This window comes from Fusarium coffeatum (assembly GCF_003316985.1).
Source record: "Fusarium coffeatum strain FIESC_28 chromosome Unknown BRIP53273_contig_41, whole genome shotgun sequence".
Classification (NCBI taxonomy): Eukaryota; Fungi; Ascomycota; class Sordariomycetes; order Hypocreales; family Nectriaceae; genus Fusarium; species Fusarium coffeatum.
In genome coordinates this window covers 246679-258729 of record NW_022157838.1, presented here as the reverse complement: position 1 = coordinate 258729, position 12051 = coordinate 246679, and the positions used below count along the sequence as shown (strand labels likewise).

The 12051-nt window shown below is 48.8% G+C and overlaps 3 protein-coding genes across 3 annotated transcripts; all 3 read right to left on the bottom strand.

The window, feature by feature from the left end:
- Nucleotides 1-269: 269 nt before the first annotated feature.
- Nucleotides 270-1217, bottom strand: FIESC28_01870 (uncharacterized protein; the record flags this gene model as incomplete). The annotated part of the gene is made up of 3 exons (XM_031156020.1): nucleotides 270-311; nucleotides 360-920; nucleotides 969-1217. The coding sequence occupies 3 exons, from the start codon at nucleotides 1215-1217 to the stop codon at nucleotides 270-272; spliced, it is 852 nt and encodes a 283-aa protein (XP_031020024.1).
- A 1532-nt stretch (nucleotides 1218-2749) lies between these two features.
- On the bottom strand, nucleotides 2750-4314 carry FIESC28_01869 (uncharacterized protein; the record flags this gene model as incomplete). Its single annotated transcript, XM_031156019.1, has 4 exons — nucleotides 2750-3357; nucleotides 3559-3789; nucleotides 3838-3963; nucleotides 4110-4314. The coding sequence occupies 4 exons, from the start codon at nucleotides 4312-4314 to the stop codon at nucleotides 2750-2752; spliced, it is 1170 nt and encodes a 389-aa protein (XP_031020023.1).
- Nucleotides 4315-9946: 5632 nt separating this feature from the next.
- Nucleotides 9947-10690, bottom strand: FIESC28_01868 (uncharacterized protein; the record flags this gene model as incomplete). The annotated part of the gene is made up of 1 exon (XM_031156018.1): nucleotides 9947-10690. The coding sequence occupies one exon, from the start codon at nucleotides 10688-10690 to the stop codon at nucleotides 9947-9949; it is 744 nt and encodes a 247-aa protein (XP_031020022.1).
- Nucleotides 10691-12051: the final 1361 nt, after the last annotated feature.

The following is a 12051-nucleotide window of genomic DNA, read 5'->3' as shown; positions in this document are numbered from 1 at the left end:
ATGCCACGATGTTAGAAATCGTTATATAGGAACAGCCCGATGCGGGGGTCGAACCCGCAACCTTGAGATCGCGTACTCGTAAGAGTCTCACGCTCTACCGATTGAGCTAACCGGGCGTGGCTCTTATTGGATGAAGTAGCAAGGAGCACAAGCGTCTTGTGAGGGGCATCTCATGGTGTTGAGGGGCAGTTCACAGAGGAGGGGCAGTCGAGCCAGTAATTGAGAGAAGCAGAAGAAGCTTTGTTGAATTGGCTTTATGGAATGTAAAGTTAATCTTCGCGGCCTGTACACCGTGTAATCTCAACGGCATCCTAAATTGTTAGTATATTGTTCAATGAACAGGTGAGAGGGGAACTTACAGGAACACCAGTTGGTTCAAAGCTGTTAACCAATTTACTCTCATACACCAGACACGGATCACCCTCCTCATCTTTAAGCTTCTCCTCACCCTCACGCTTAAGATACTGCTTCGCCGTCCTATCCGCAAACTTCTCCGCATCACCATTGCTTCCCTTCTTCGCAGCCGCCTTCTTCTCAGCCACACTGCTTCTCACGTATGCGAGGTACGGCGGGTTTCCGGGCTTGATGACGTTATCCGCCGCAAGAACGCTGCCCGGTCCAATAAGACCGAGACGCTCGCAGAGTTTCAGGTCGGTTGTGTAGGCAGGCTTGTAGTGGTCTAGGAACATGAGGTCGATCTTGCTGATGGTGTTGTTCTTGTGAAGACGCGCGAGGCCGGCGTCGCTGGGGCCGACGATTACGCGGGCGATGGAGGATAGGCCTGAGAGGTCGAGGAGGGATGTTATCACTGCTGCGAATTCGGGGTTGCGTTCGAGGGAGTAGTAGTGCGATCCTCCTGCTTTGCGGACGGCGTTGGCGAAGAGGAGGGTTGAGTAGCCTACATAGCCTCCCAATTCAACCTATGTCTGTCAGCGTTGCTCTTCAATCAAGGTAAGGATTATCTATACCATGACTTTGGGCTTCACTTCAGCGATAAGATCTGTTACAATCTTGCCCTTGTCCTCACCAACGTTCATGAGATATTTCTTGGTGCGACCAAACTCATCAATGGCCTGGAGCACACGCTCCGGCGAACCACGCAGCTCATCGATATCATCTCTTCCATAGATATAATGCAAAAGCTCAATTTCTCTTCCGTCGTCAAAGAAGGTCTCTTCTTGCTCGACATAAGCTTTGTTCTCGTCAAAAGAAGGCATGGTCAACGCTGTAAGTATAATTGAACTACAAAAGAACGAACAATGATTGAACTACATAGAACTGTCTCAGGAGGGGTAACAGCTATAAGTACCAAAACATAAACAAAAAGGAGTCGCGTCACGTAGTGTACCCGTCATTCATTCCCCTCAATTGCTGCAAGTCGATGAATGTGTGAACTTCTGCTGAGACGGGACTCTTTGATTGCCCCACGTCGGGACCCCGAAAACTGAAATTGGAAATTGGGAGGGGGAGAAACAGCCCCGAGATGAGCTTCAAGGTGGGGGTTTTGGTGAGGACGAGACATTCCCATGACGCGCACATGCAATTCTGTTGGTGCCTTCGTCATTTTTGAGTAACACTGCTCTTTGCAACGCGAGATAAACGCGAGATAAGGTTAACTAGCTGAGATCTACCGTTCGAGAATCTTCTTAGCTCCTCTGTAGCTTCATGGTTAAACCTGTGAAGAACTCGAGGACACCCTCGACCTGACATGCGTGTGCGGGATGTCTCACTTCATGCATGACTATGACCTCAATCGACAGACACAAACATTCAACCCCGTAATAACCTTGTATTACCCTTATCACCAGTCATATTGAAAATTAACTGTCCCTACATCACCCTCCTATAGCCGTACCCCAAAGTCAGAAAACAATTTCTCCATTCCCTTGCGAAAACAACAATTTTAAAGAAACGTTCCCTATAACCAGACCCAAACCGAAGCCAACCCCCCGTAAACCGGTAGAAACGAGAGACATGAAAGAGAATACACCCTAACCTTTATCCACCCTGAACCCCGAAAGATGCCCTTTTTGTGCTTTTTTTGTTATTTTGTTGCTTTTCCGTCGTATATAAAAGACACTCCTTGTCAATCGCCGAACCGTGTGTGCTGTAAAACGATCCCTCATAAATACCCTTCCTGTCATTTCCATAGCCATGGAATGCACGCCGACAAATCAGATGCCTCCATCGTGAGGTACTCCGAACGCGCCGCTCAGATGATGCTAACACATGCCGTAGTCGATTTCGCAAGCTGATCGGTCGTCGTAAGCAGAGTAAACGCCGTAAGAACCGCCCTGTTGGGTATATAGTTGTCGCTCCCAGAATCGTCAAGCTCCGAAGCCTGTCGCCCAGACAGCCGAAACAAATTCCATCCTGTCCATCATTTTCATACCCGAAAACTCTTTTCCTGCCCTCAAAGCATAAAGAGACGAACTGTTGACGCCTCTGTGGTGTTCAAATGCAACTCCTATACCGCCAGGTCGTATCCTCCAACCGCATAAAAGAGAAAAACAATGTCAACTCCATAGTTGATGCCGTTCCTTCAACACCTTTGATCTTGACCGCATCACTCAATTCTCGCCAGACCTGAGTATCCTTTAATGTTCGCGCCGTCTCCAACTCATAAAAAGAGTTGCCAAAGACAAGTCCCCAGTCCTGACCGCAATGCGTTTACCTCTGCGCCGTTCCCAATGCAACGTTCGAATCCCAAACCATGCTGCTACTCCTTATCATTATTGTCTGGACCTTTCTAACCCCAGACACTAGCAGGAGCACCCAGACCAGAAGACTGACCCCAAACGCCGTTGCCGCGTCCCCAACCACCAGGGGAAGCGAGGGGAGTGGTAGATCGCTTGGACGAAGGGTTTGTAGGTGTACCAGAAGGTCGGGTTCCGATGGGAGCTACCGAGGCGCCGGCCTGGTTAGCCTTGGAACCAGGGGTGAGATCTCGGGAGGGAGAGCCTCCCGTTGGGCTGGATGTGCTAGTGCGGCTCTGAGCATTGTCAAAGACCTTGTTTGCGGGACCCGCAGCCTGGGGGCTGACGGTGCTGTGAGGGCGCGAGTTTGGTTCGGTGGGGGGTCCGTGGGCATCACCAGAAGAGACAGGAGTACCAGCTTCACCAGTGGGAGGAGCACGGCCAACATTGTCAAAGGCAAGGGGCGAAGGGCCGCGGAGGCTTGAGGGTCCGCTGGGAACTGGGGCACCGGTGCGGACGTTTCCAGTCTCATCGACATATCCAGCCTTCTCAGCAAAAGGTCCCTCACCATAAAGGGCACTTCGCTGACGGGCAATCAAGTCTCGCGTCTCCTCTTCGGACATGTGCTTGTTGGGCGGAAGGGGCACCTCAGAAAGGACGGCTACGTAGAAAAGCTGTTAGCCCATGCTCAACAAACTCGACAATATTACATGTGGTGCAAAAGGTTTTTGAAAGGGAAGAAACACGAGCGGCGTCTGGGCCAACGACATTTTCGGCCGCCTATGGCCACATTATTTTTCTCTATATGCCATCTTGTTTCTTTTCGATAGTTGAATGTGCTACACAGTAGAGGGAGGCCTACTTCGCTGATATTGCTGCTCTGTGTGCAGGTTTCGAAGCTCACGCTCCCGTTGAGCTGCCATCCGTCTCTTAGCCTGCATGACCTGCTCTGCCTCGTTGGAGCCTCGTGAAGGTTGGTGACGCTGATTAGCGTAGAAGTTCTGAAGGTTGGGTCCCTGAGAGCCGCGGGCATCATCAAAGTTGTTCACGGAGTGAGGGCGAGAACCGGGGGTGTGATGGGAACCACGGGAGTCTATCAACGAGCGTTGTTAGTATTGTTGATTCCAACGTTTCGCCATACCGGGGCGCCCGATTGTGTCGGGGCCTCGGGCGGAATTGAAAGAACGCTGGATCATAGACTCACGGCGGCCACCCATTCCATAACCCTTGCCAGACTTCTGCAAGTTCTCGTAGGCTCGGTCGACCTCTGCAATTTCTAGTCAGCTTTTGTCAACACTGTCTGCCAGATGAAGTCTTGTCCGGGATTGAGGATGCAAATCACATCACTACAAGCAAAGGAATTGAAGTAGCGATCGATCTCAGCAAACCATTCCGTGGGACGGTTTCACATACCATCAAATTGATAAGAGAAAGCGTAGTCATCCTGAGGCTGAGGGCCGCTGGCGCCTGAACGAGCAGGAGGGTTAATAAAAGAACCATTTCGAGGTATTTTGCCCCCCGGCGTACCTGCGCGGACCGGAGTAGTCGAGCCCTGGTGCTCCCAGTTGTTCTGGGTCGAGGACGACCACTGAGACTGAGGGTTGTCGTAGTAGGACATATTGTATGATCTTTCGGGGTCGGATGGGGAAAACCGGGATGCAGCAGTCGATTCGGCTCGGGGTATCTCAAATTTCGCACTGGAAGGATCTATCCAGAAAAAATGCCTGGTTAGCTTGTTGTAACTGTGATACCGGATGACGACAGTTTGCGACGGGAGTATGCAGCGTAGAGCGACGACAATGTCACAGAGAAGGGCGACAATAGGAGATGGTGGAGGAAATTTGCCGCCGTGGCCGACGTCAAGATGCGCAGCATCGGCCACCTAAGACAAGGATCCATCAAAAAAGCACCACCAAAATCTCGCAAAGCCCCTCGTCGTCGCAACACGTTGACATATCGCCCGTGATCCTGTGCGTCGACAAATTCGACTCACCCAAGACAAGAAATTGATTTAAGCTTCGTAAATGTAATGTCTGTTGCCGCTTTGTTGGGGAAGAAGCGCAAGGGTTACTCGCCACGGGCCGCTTCTAGTCGGGAATAAACGACGCGAGGGTCTCGGAGGGACGGAAAAAGTGCGAGGAATAAAATCGCAAGAAGTCGGTGACGAGACGGGATGATACGACGGACCGGGAAGACGCTTTCGTGACCAAAGCCGCTGCAGTGCAGACGGGATTATCGAGAGGAGAGTTGGATAATAGAAAGAGGTACCGTAAAGGTAAGAAGGGGAGAAAGAACCAGAGCCGGAAGGGAAAAGGTGGTGGTTAAGATGATGAACGAGTCGTCGACTTGGTCAGGGCGTGACGGGATAGGTTGGGTTAGGTCGTTAGGATGGGGGGAGAAAAAAACCAGGGCCGAGCGAGCGGGAAAGGAGAAGGAGCGAAGCAAGCCTAGGCCTCATCCATCAATCAAATGAGGAAGTCACGTCGTTCCGTGGGGAGTGGACAAGGACAGTGGGCACAGGCCAGTGAGTGAGTTGGATTTGGACTGGACTTTTTGGTGCTCCAGTTGGCAGGTGCCAGGCGCTATTGAGGCTTGCGGGTAAATTGAGTACTTGGTTGAAAGTACTGGTTGCTTTACGGCATTCACTTTGGTGGGATTACAGAGGCGATTTAGGTGACAGCCTGGTCAGGCTAAAAAGTGAGTACTTCCCACCCAAGTATCTCGTTTGGCAGAACACAATCTACAGTGCAGGGTGCCTGCAACGTACCTGCCGGTTCTAAGGTTGAATGAATGACCCTAGAACTTTCTGCGATCTCGGGATGTTAATTAGAGACATACTGGCTGCCGCCTGTAACCGGATTGATTGTTCCGAACAGAAGCAATCCTTACATTCTTTTTTGTTTCAGTTCCATTCAATCGCATCTCTCGTCACCTTGTTATTTGATACAATTCACGATACTACAAACACTGATTGCAGTTACAGAGAAAGTCAGTGAGTACCTTGAAATGTCCCCTGGCCCTGGTTAAGGTGCTAACTGGTGGCCCGTTGTCCGTTGAACGCCCAGACGCCCCGTCCAATCCTCTTTTGATTCGATAACGGGGCTAATAACGGAGTGCGAAATGACGACGTGTGGGGGGTGCCCTTTTCCCTCGTTTCTTGGCCTTCTTGCCAGCAAGCAATTCAATTCCACACTCCACGTTGACGCTCCACGCTGCCAGAACGAGACGGTCACGGTCACGACTGTGGGTTGCCAGTGTTCTTGGAACCTGAAAACACTGTGCGAATTCACTGATTCTCGAAGCGATCAAACATGAAGTTATCATCAACTTCTGGTGTGCCATTCTGTGTCGGAAACCCTCACTGAGACCATCCCCTGACAGATGCCCTGAGCTACGACACTGGACCCCTAAACATTGAGCCAGTGCCCTTCCCCAGGCATGTTTATCCCGGAGTCTCACTAAACCTCGGCTGAAGCGCATCGCGCCATCTATTGCCTTGCAAGTCCTCTAAGCTTCTCGATCTTCTGGGATTCCCAGGGTCTTTGCCTGCTCCATGCTTCTCTTAGAAAGACACAATCTCCCATGAAGCACGGTTCAGGTACCACAGAATATACGAGCTACGAGCTAAACGGATCGCTTAGGGACGCACCTCATCCTGCAAACTTGGCATTCAAGGTATCTAGCTAACACCGAGTTGTGGCCTACTGGGGAAAGAAATACAGGCTCTGGAACGACTGCAGAACGACACAAATACGAAGGCAATCCGCATGAACCACAATGTCAACAACGAATGTTGCACCGCAACAGCTTGCCAAAGCCCACTTACAATATCTGCAATCAAACTCTGTGTTTCCACCTCTTGGCAGCAGTTTCCCTTTCTCCTTTCTTCGCCTCAAGCCTTATCGGAGTTATTGTCTTTAACATTGCATGTCCAAACAAGACCATCATCTTGATACTGTGGATACGCAAATTACCTCCATTAGAGGCTTGCCCCCTTTTCCAGGATATTGACTGGGCTTGCCCTGTGCTTGACTTGGGGGGTTTTAGCGGGGACGGTCTTGGACGCCGGCATCTAGTTCTAAGATGTTCCACATCGACCAAATTCACCTGCAACACATCTCCGACATGGAAATCTGCAACATCAAAAGCAATTCTGTTTCGGAGGAAATGCTTCCAAGTACTACCGGAGGGTTACAATTGACATCTGGAGGTCTACCCGATTGCCATGACTGTCATCTCGATCAAGGCCGAGCGTTAAATAGCATGCATGATGGCGGCTGGCACCGCGCCGTCTTCTATAAAAGGCTATCTTCATGGCTATGGCGGACCGCAATCCCTGTGACTTTTATGAGTTAAAGTTATTGCGCTACGGCATGTTTGGGCAATCAATGATTTGCTGTCTAGATACTGTATCTCAAAACAGAGGACGAAATGGACCGGAGCCTCGTTTCCCAAGCACTGTGTCGCAAATTGGAATGGTGGTTTGTTCTCAAGTCATTCGCGGCGTTCGGGCCGTTGTTCGATTCTCTCGCAGCTGGATAACTGTCAGCCAAAGACGGACCTCCACTCAAATTGCCCTCCACCACCCAGTCACGGCGCATGTCAACATGGTTCGATTACAATGATACCCTGGCGGTCATTGGCATTACACGACACATCTGACGTTCTTGTTCCGCGTACCTCATCATCTTCATTTCGGTCATAATCGTGGTGCTTTACAGGATCGGCGTTTGCTCTGCCCCTACCGGCACTTGTGACCACGGAATTGCTTCCGTATTGCAATGACCTCTCAGGATTCCATTGAAGATTCTTAGACTCGCGCTATCTGAGACCTGAAGTGAGACATTTTTAAGATGCATCTCTCTTTGGGCATGTAATCTCGCATGTGATCTGGCTCTGGCTCTCTTTATCTAAGATGACCCGAAACTCGCTCAATCATGAACAGGGACGGCCCTACGACACGTCCGTTTATTGTTCAGCTGCTGACGACATTCAAGTTAGCAGTCTGGGCGGCAGGGATCTAAATGGACGGCCCCGGATGGGTGGGCGGAGTTGTCCAAAGGGTCCACCATCGAGGGAAACCCACCTGTCAATGTCAATGTCATTGTCTGTCATCTGGCTGTGTCTTCCAGAACATAGTCACAGTGACTGGCTCAGCACTCGACAAGCCTTTGCAAGCGCAGAGCCAAGTGCTGTGCTTATCTATACGCAGTACAAGCCTCGGCTGCCTGTTGTTTATGCACAGAACTTGCTTGCGTTGACAGGACACGCATACGAGGTAATGACGATGTAATTATTAAGTGATTGCAGCAACAATTACACTTCCATTCCCGTTTCCGTGCCACATATTCAGTCAGCTGAGTCTTTTAACGAGCCAATATACGACTCTGACATGGGTCTCGACTCCCAACTCGGGCAATCAGTTGTCTCTTTTGGCCGTCGTCGGCTAAAGGTACCTAATCTTGAATCTTCCCCAGATTGGCGTCTTGGCTATTGGCTGGGTTGGCCGCATGCTGCGCTCGTCAGCCTTCAATAACGCGATCTTTATTACTTGAGGAGTCTTGAAGCAGGGCAGATTCGCGGCTTGATACGTGGTTCAGATGCTCTTTAGCAGCAATGTGTTGAGTAGGTGGCAGTGTTTCTTGATTGGACGAACATCTGCACGCTAGAACTCTTAGGTAGTGCTATTCTCAAGCATGAAAACCGCAACGAGCTCCCTGGGACCTGGAGTCGTAAGTCCATAAGAGCGACTCTAAGCGACAACGATGGCCTCGATGTGAACCACCCTGCATGATGGAAGGCCGACGACTCGTATATGGATTCAAACAGAAGCAGATTATAAAATTGATACAGAGTTTATGGTCAATTGGGCGAACGACCGAAAAGCCCACGTACCCGACGTAGCGTTGTTCACATCTCAGAATCTCTTGGGTCTTTACTTTGTCTTGGGTGCATGTTGCTGAAGGTACCAATGTATTTGCCATACGCGATGTTCAATGCCTACATAGCAGGATGTGGTATCCAATTCTGTTGAGTACAACTTTGCGGATAGCTGGATGTGTTAGTGTCAGATCTAAATAATTTCCGACCGCGGTGGGTTGTCTAGACCAGAGATGTCTCAGCTGGAAAGGCCAACGAGGGAGTCCATATCTAAGAGGGCACTACACATCGCGATGGCCGTGTGAACTTTCGCCTGGAAACCCACAAGGCTCGAGCGGTAAGTATACAAGTGGACAGAATCGTGTTTGTGATCGTGTGACCGGGATGCTGGCCGAAGGAGGATGTGATCTTCAAGAACGCTATGATCATGGCGAACTCTTTAGCCAGTACCATACTCATATAACCTTCAGCGTCCCTTATTAGTAAGATATCGACGCTCATGTGTTTGGACCAACCAGATCTTTCCCTTACACTACCTTTAACTTGATGATTATCTCGAATATACAGAAACCCATAGCAATATCAGTAGAGCTAGCCGTGGAAAGGACCAGTGATAGAGAGGAGATAAGGCTATTGATAAACATGGACGCGATCTTCTGAAGGAAGGAGTCTCCCGTGTATCATCATGAAGAGTTTGGTTGCTATCATACCCCAAGAGCGGTGTATCCGTCAGCCGATATTTCATTGGGGTCTCGAAGCTATGACAAGATGGTGTTGGGAGCCTGCACAGTGGTAGTAGGTTACGGCTTTGAGACCTCTATACTCTCAGAGGTGGTACTTCTTTGATAGAAATCTTCTGACTGGCTGCAAGTCAACCGTACCTCCCAATAATGGCAAGGTTAGGATGCCCCACGGTTGTGTATATCTGATACCACCAGATGACTGTCAAATATCTAACAACCCTGGGGCTGAAGCGTGATGTGAAATAAAGCAATTGACAGAGTACCTCTGCCAGATCAACGTTTAGTTCCCCATCCTTTGGGCTACGACTGGGGCTCTACTCTTGGGCAAGCATCTTATTGATCATCGGGTATTGAGCAGTGCTATTCATGTTTGAAGACTATATGTTAGCAGTCACAGAGATGTTCAACCGTTCTTGCGAGCTATAGTTCTTCACTCAAGTCATACAATGCATCCTATCTGTTATGCGCTAATGTATATGATACAGTCATTGAGAGTGTCATCAAACAACTATCTTGCTGTAAGAATCTATTTACAAGAACAGGACTTCACCGGCCACACTATATGTTGGAACTATGAGGTCAATCTTGAGATATCGCTCATTGTCTAATATCTTCACTTGACTCCCCCTAGTACCCGTAATCATCAACAGAATCACTACTAGCCATTTCAGAATCAGGGTCGTCAAATCCAGTGGCCCAATACAACATATAAGGATCCTCCTCATAGTCGGTAGAAATGTCAGATAGATCATCATCCCCAGCATAAAGCATGATCTCTGCGATACAACTGTACAAGATATTCCCTTTGCGCAAAGGATCTAAACTGCATTTGCCGCGCTCGGCGTGCTCGATCAGGTCAGCCCGAGAATCGAACTTGAACTTCCGGCCCTGGCAATCAGGACACTTGTAAGATGACCACTCGTGGTCCCAGAGTTGACGGCCTTTCTCGTCCAACTTGTACTGGAAGATACGTGTAATTTGATAATGCGCAAGAAGTTCGTTGCATAAGCCTTCTTCGATGTGTCTCATCATGACAGATGCTCGCCAGAATTCCTCTTTGCAGCCAAGCTCTTCGGCGATGCAGTCAAAAGGCAGGGTTTCTTCACTAGCCTGTGCAATTTCTTCGGTCTCTCCATTGTTTGCGGGCTTGACTATGTTGTGCTTATCACGCCGATGCTGCTCAAAGCCATGTGTATTGCCAAATGTCTTATTGCAAGCTCTACAATGCAGGGGATCGTCCTTTGAAGATCCTCCGGCATCCTGTTGAGTCTCTGTGACTTTGTCCTCGGTAATATCTTCGGTCTTCTCCTCCTTGGAAACACCAGATGAAGCCAACATATCTCTGCTGACCTTGATAGATGAAATTTTCATGGTCTCCATTACAAGATGAATCGGTGGAACAGGATCTGCCACTCTAACGTTGTTTCGGAGCCTGTAGTGGATACTTTAACGGGCTTCTATAGAGACAGCGATGTTCCCCATATTTAGGAAGTGCTTTGATGAGGCCTTCTTATTGTTAACTGATGTTTCATTCAAGTAAAAGCTTTTCTCCTATTAACCTCTTGTAAAGTAACTATTATCTTGTAATGTCCATCTCCCTTATCTTGAATAATTCCCTGTTCTTACTTGCAAACTAAACTCGATAAGAAAGTTAATTACATTACACGCTCTAGAAAACTCCTATAATTAATAACTATTTCTCTATTAGTATTATTATCCCTTCTGAACTTTTAGCCAACGTTAAAGGTCCTGCACCTAGTTTTAGGCCTGCAGGCTGAAAAAGAGCTATAATATCAAATGCCCGAAGTATACAAACACCAAATATCAATTCTCAAGGCCCCAACACTCAGAGGGAACGGTCTCACCCTCCTCTAAGATCTGCTCAAAAGAATACTTTTCAAGTCGCTGAAACATATCCAAATGCCCTCGATGCACATCCAAACTATAAACTCCCACCTCAGCATCTATGAAAAGCTCACTCAGTTCCTCAAACTCCAACTTGCTGCACTTCTCGCTAGTGCATTGGTAAACACCTGCCTCCCTATCGTACAGTATCATGTATATACTCATGGACCTGGGAAATCGGCCCGAGAACGTCTGTGTTGGTGATGTGTAAAGTTGATCGATCTGGAGAAAGATATTGACACAAGATTCAACTCATCTATCCTTAATAGCCGTAGCTTGCCAGTTCGGCAATGTCAAGTTCATACTGAAATTGAGGATGACCCTTGAGACCGTTGTCCCAAGGATTTTTACCCATACACCAGGCGTCCGGATCGGAGCAGCAACATTCCGTTGTGTTGATTTAACCTGTACGCGTTGAGATGCGTCACGTTAAGAGGCGTGACTTTTAAAAACTTAGTAGCAACATTCACACCCGTCGAGGCTCTCCATGCCTGCGTCGGGAAGCTCACAGAGAGCTTTATGCAAAGATCCCTTTATAGGATGAATACTGCAAGAATCTCCTTCAACGTGCAGCATCAGAGTAGTTATATCCTTGGACTTGGTACCCCTACAAAGAGGATATGTGAAGTGTCTCCTCTTGCGGTTGTAGAATTTAAAGGTTTCGCGACTCATATCGTCTTGCTGGAACAACTTCTCTATTTCGTTAGCTTCGTAAGCGACGCATTTTCCTGATTCGATGTGCAGCATCATATCAGATGCCTTCTTGAACCATTCCTTGCATTCGTATTTTTCGCCGATGCATGGGAACTCGTCTGTAAGGCTCTGTG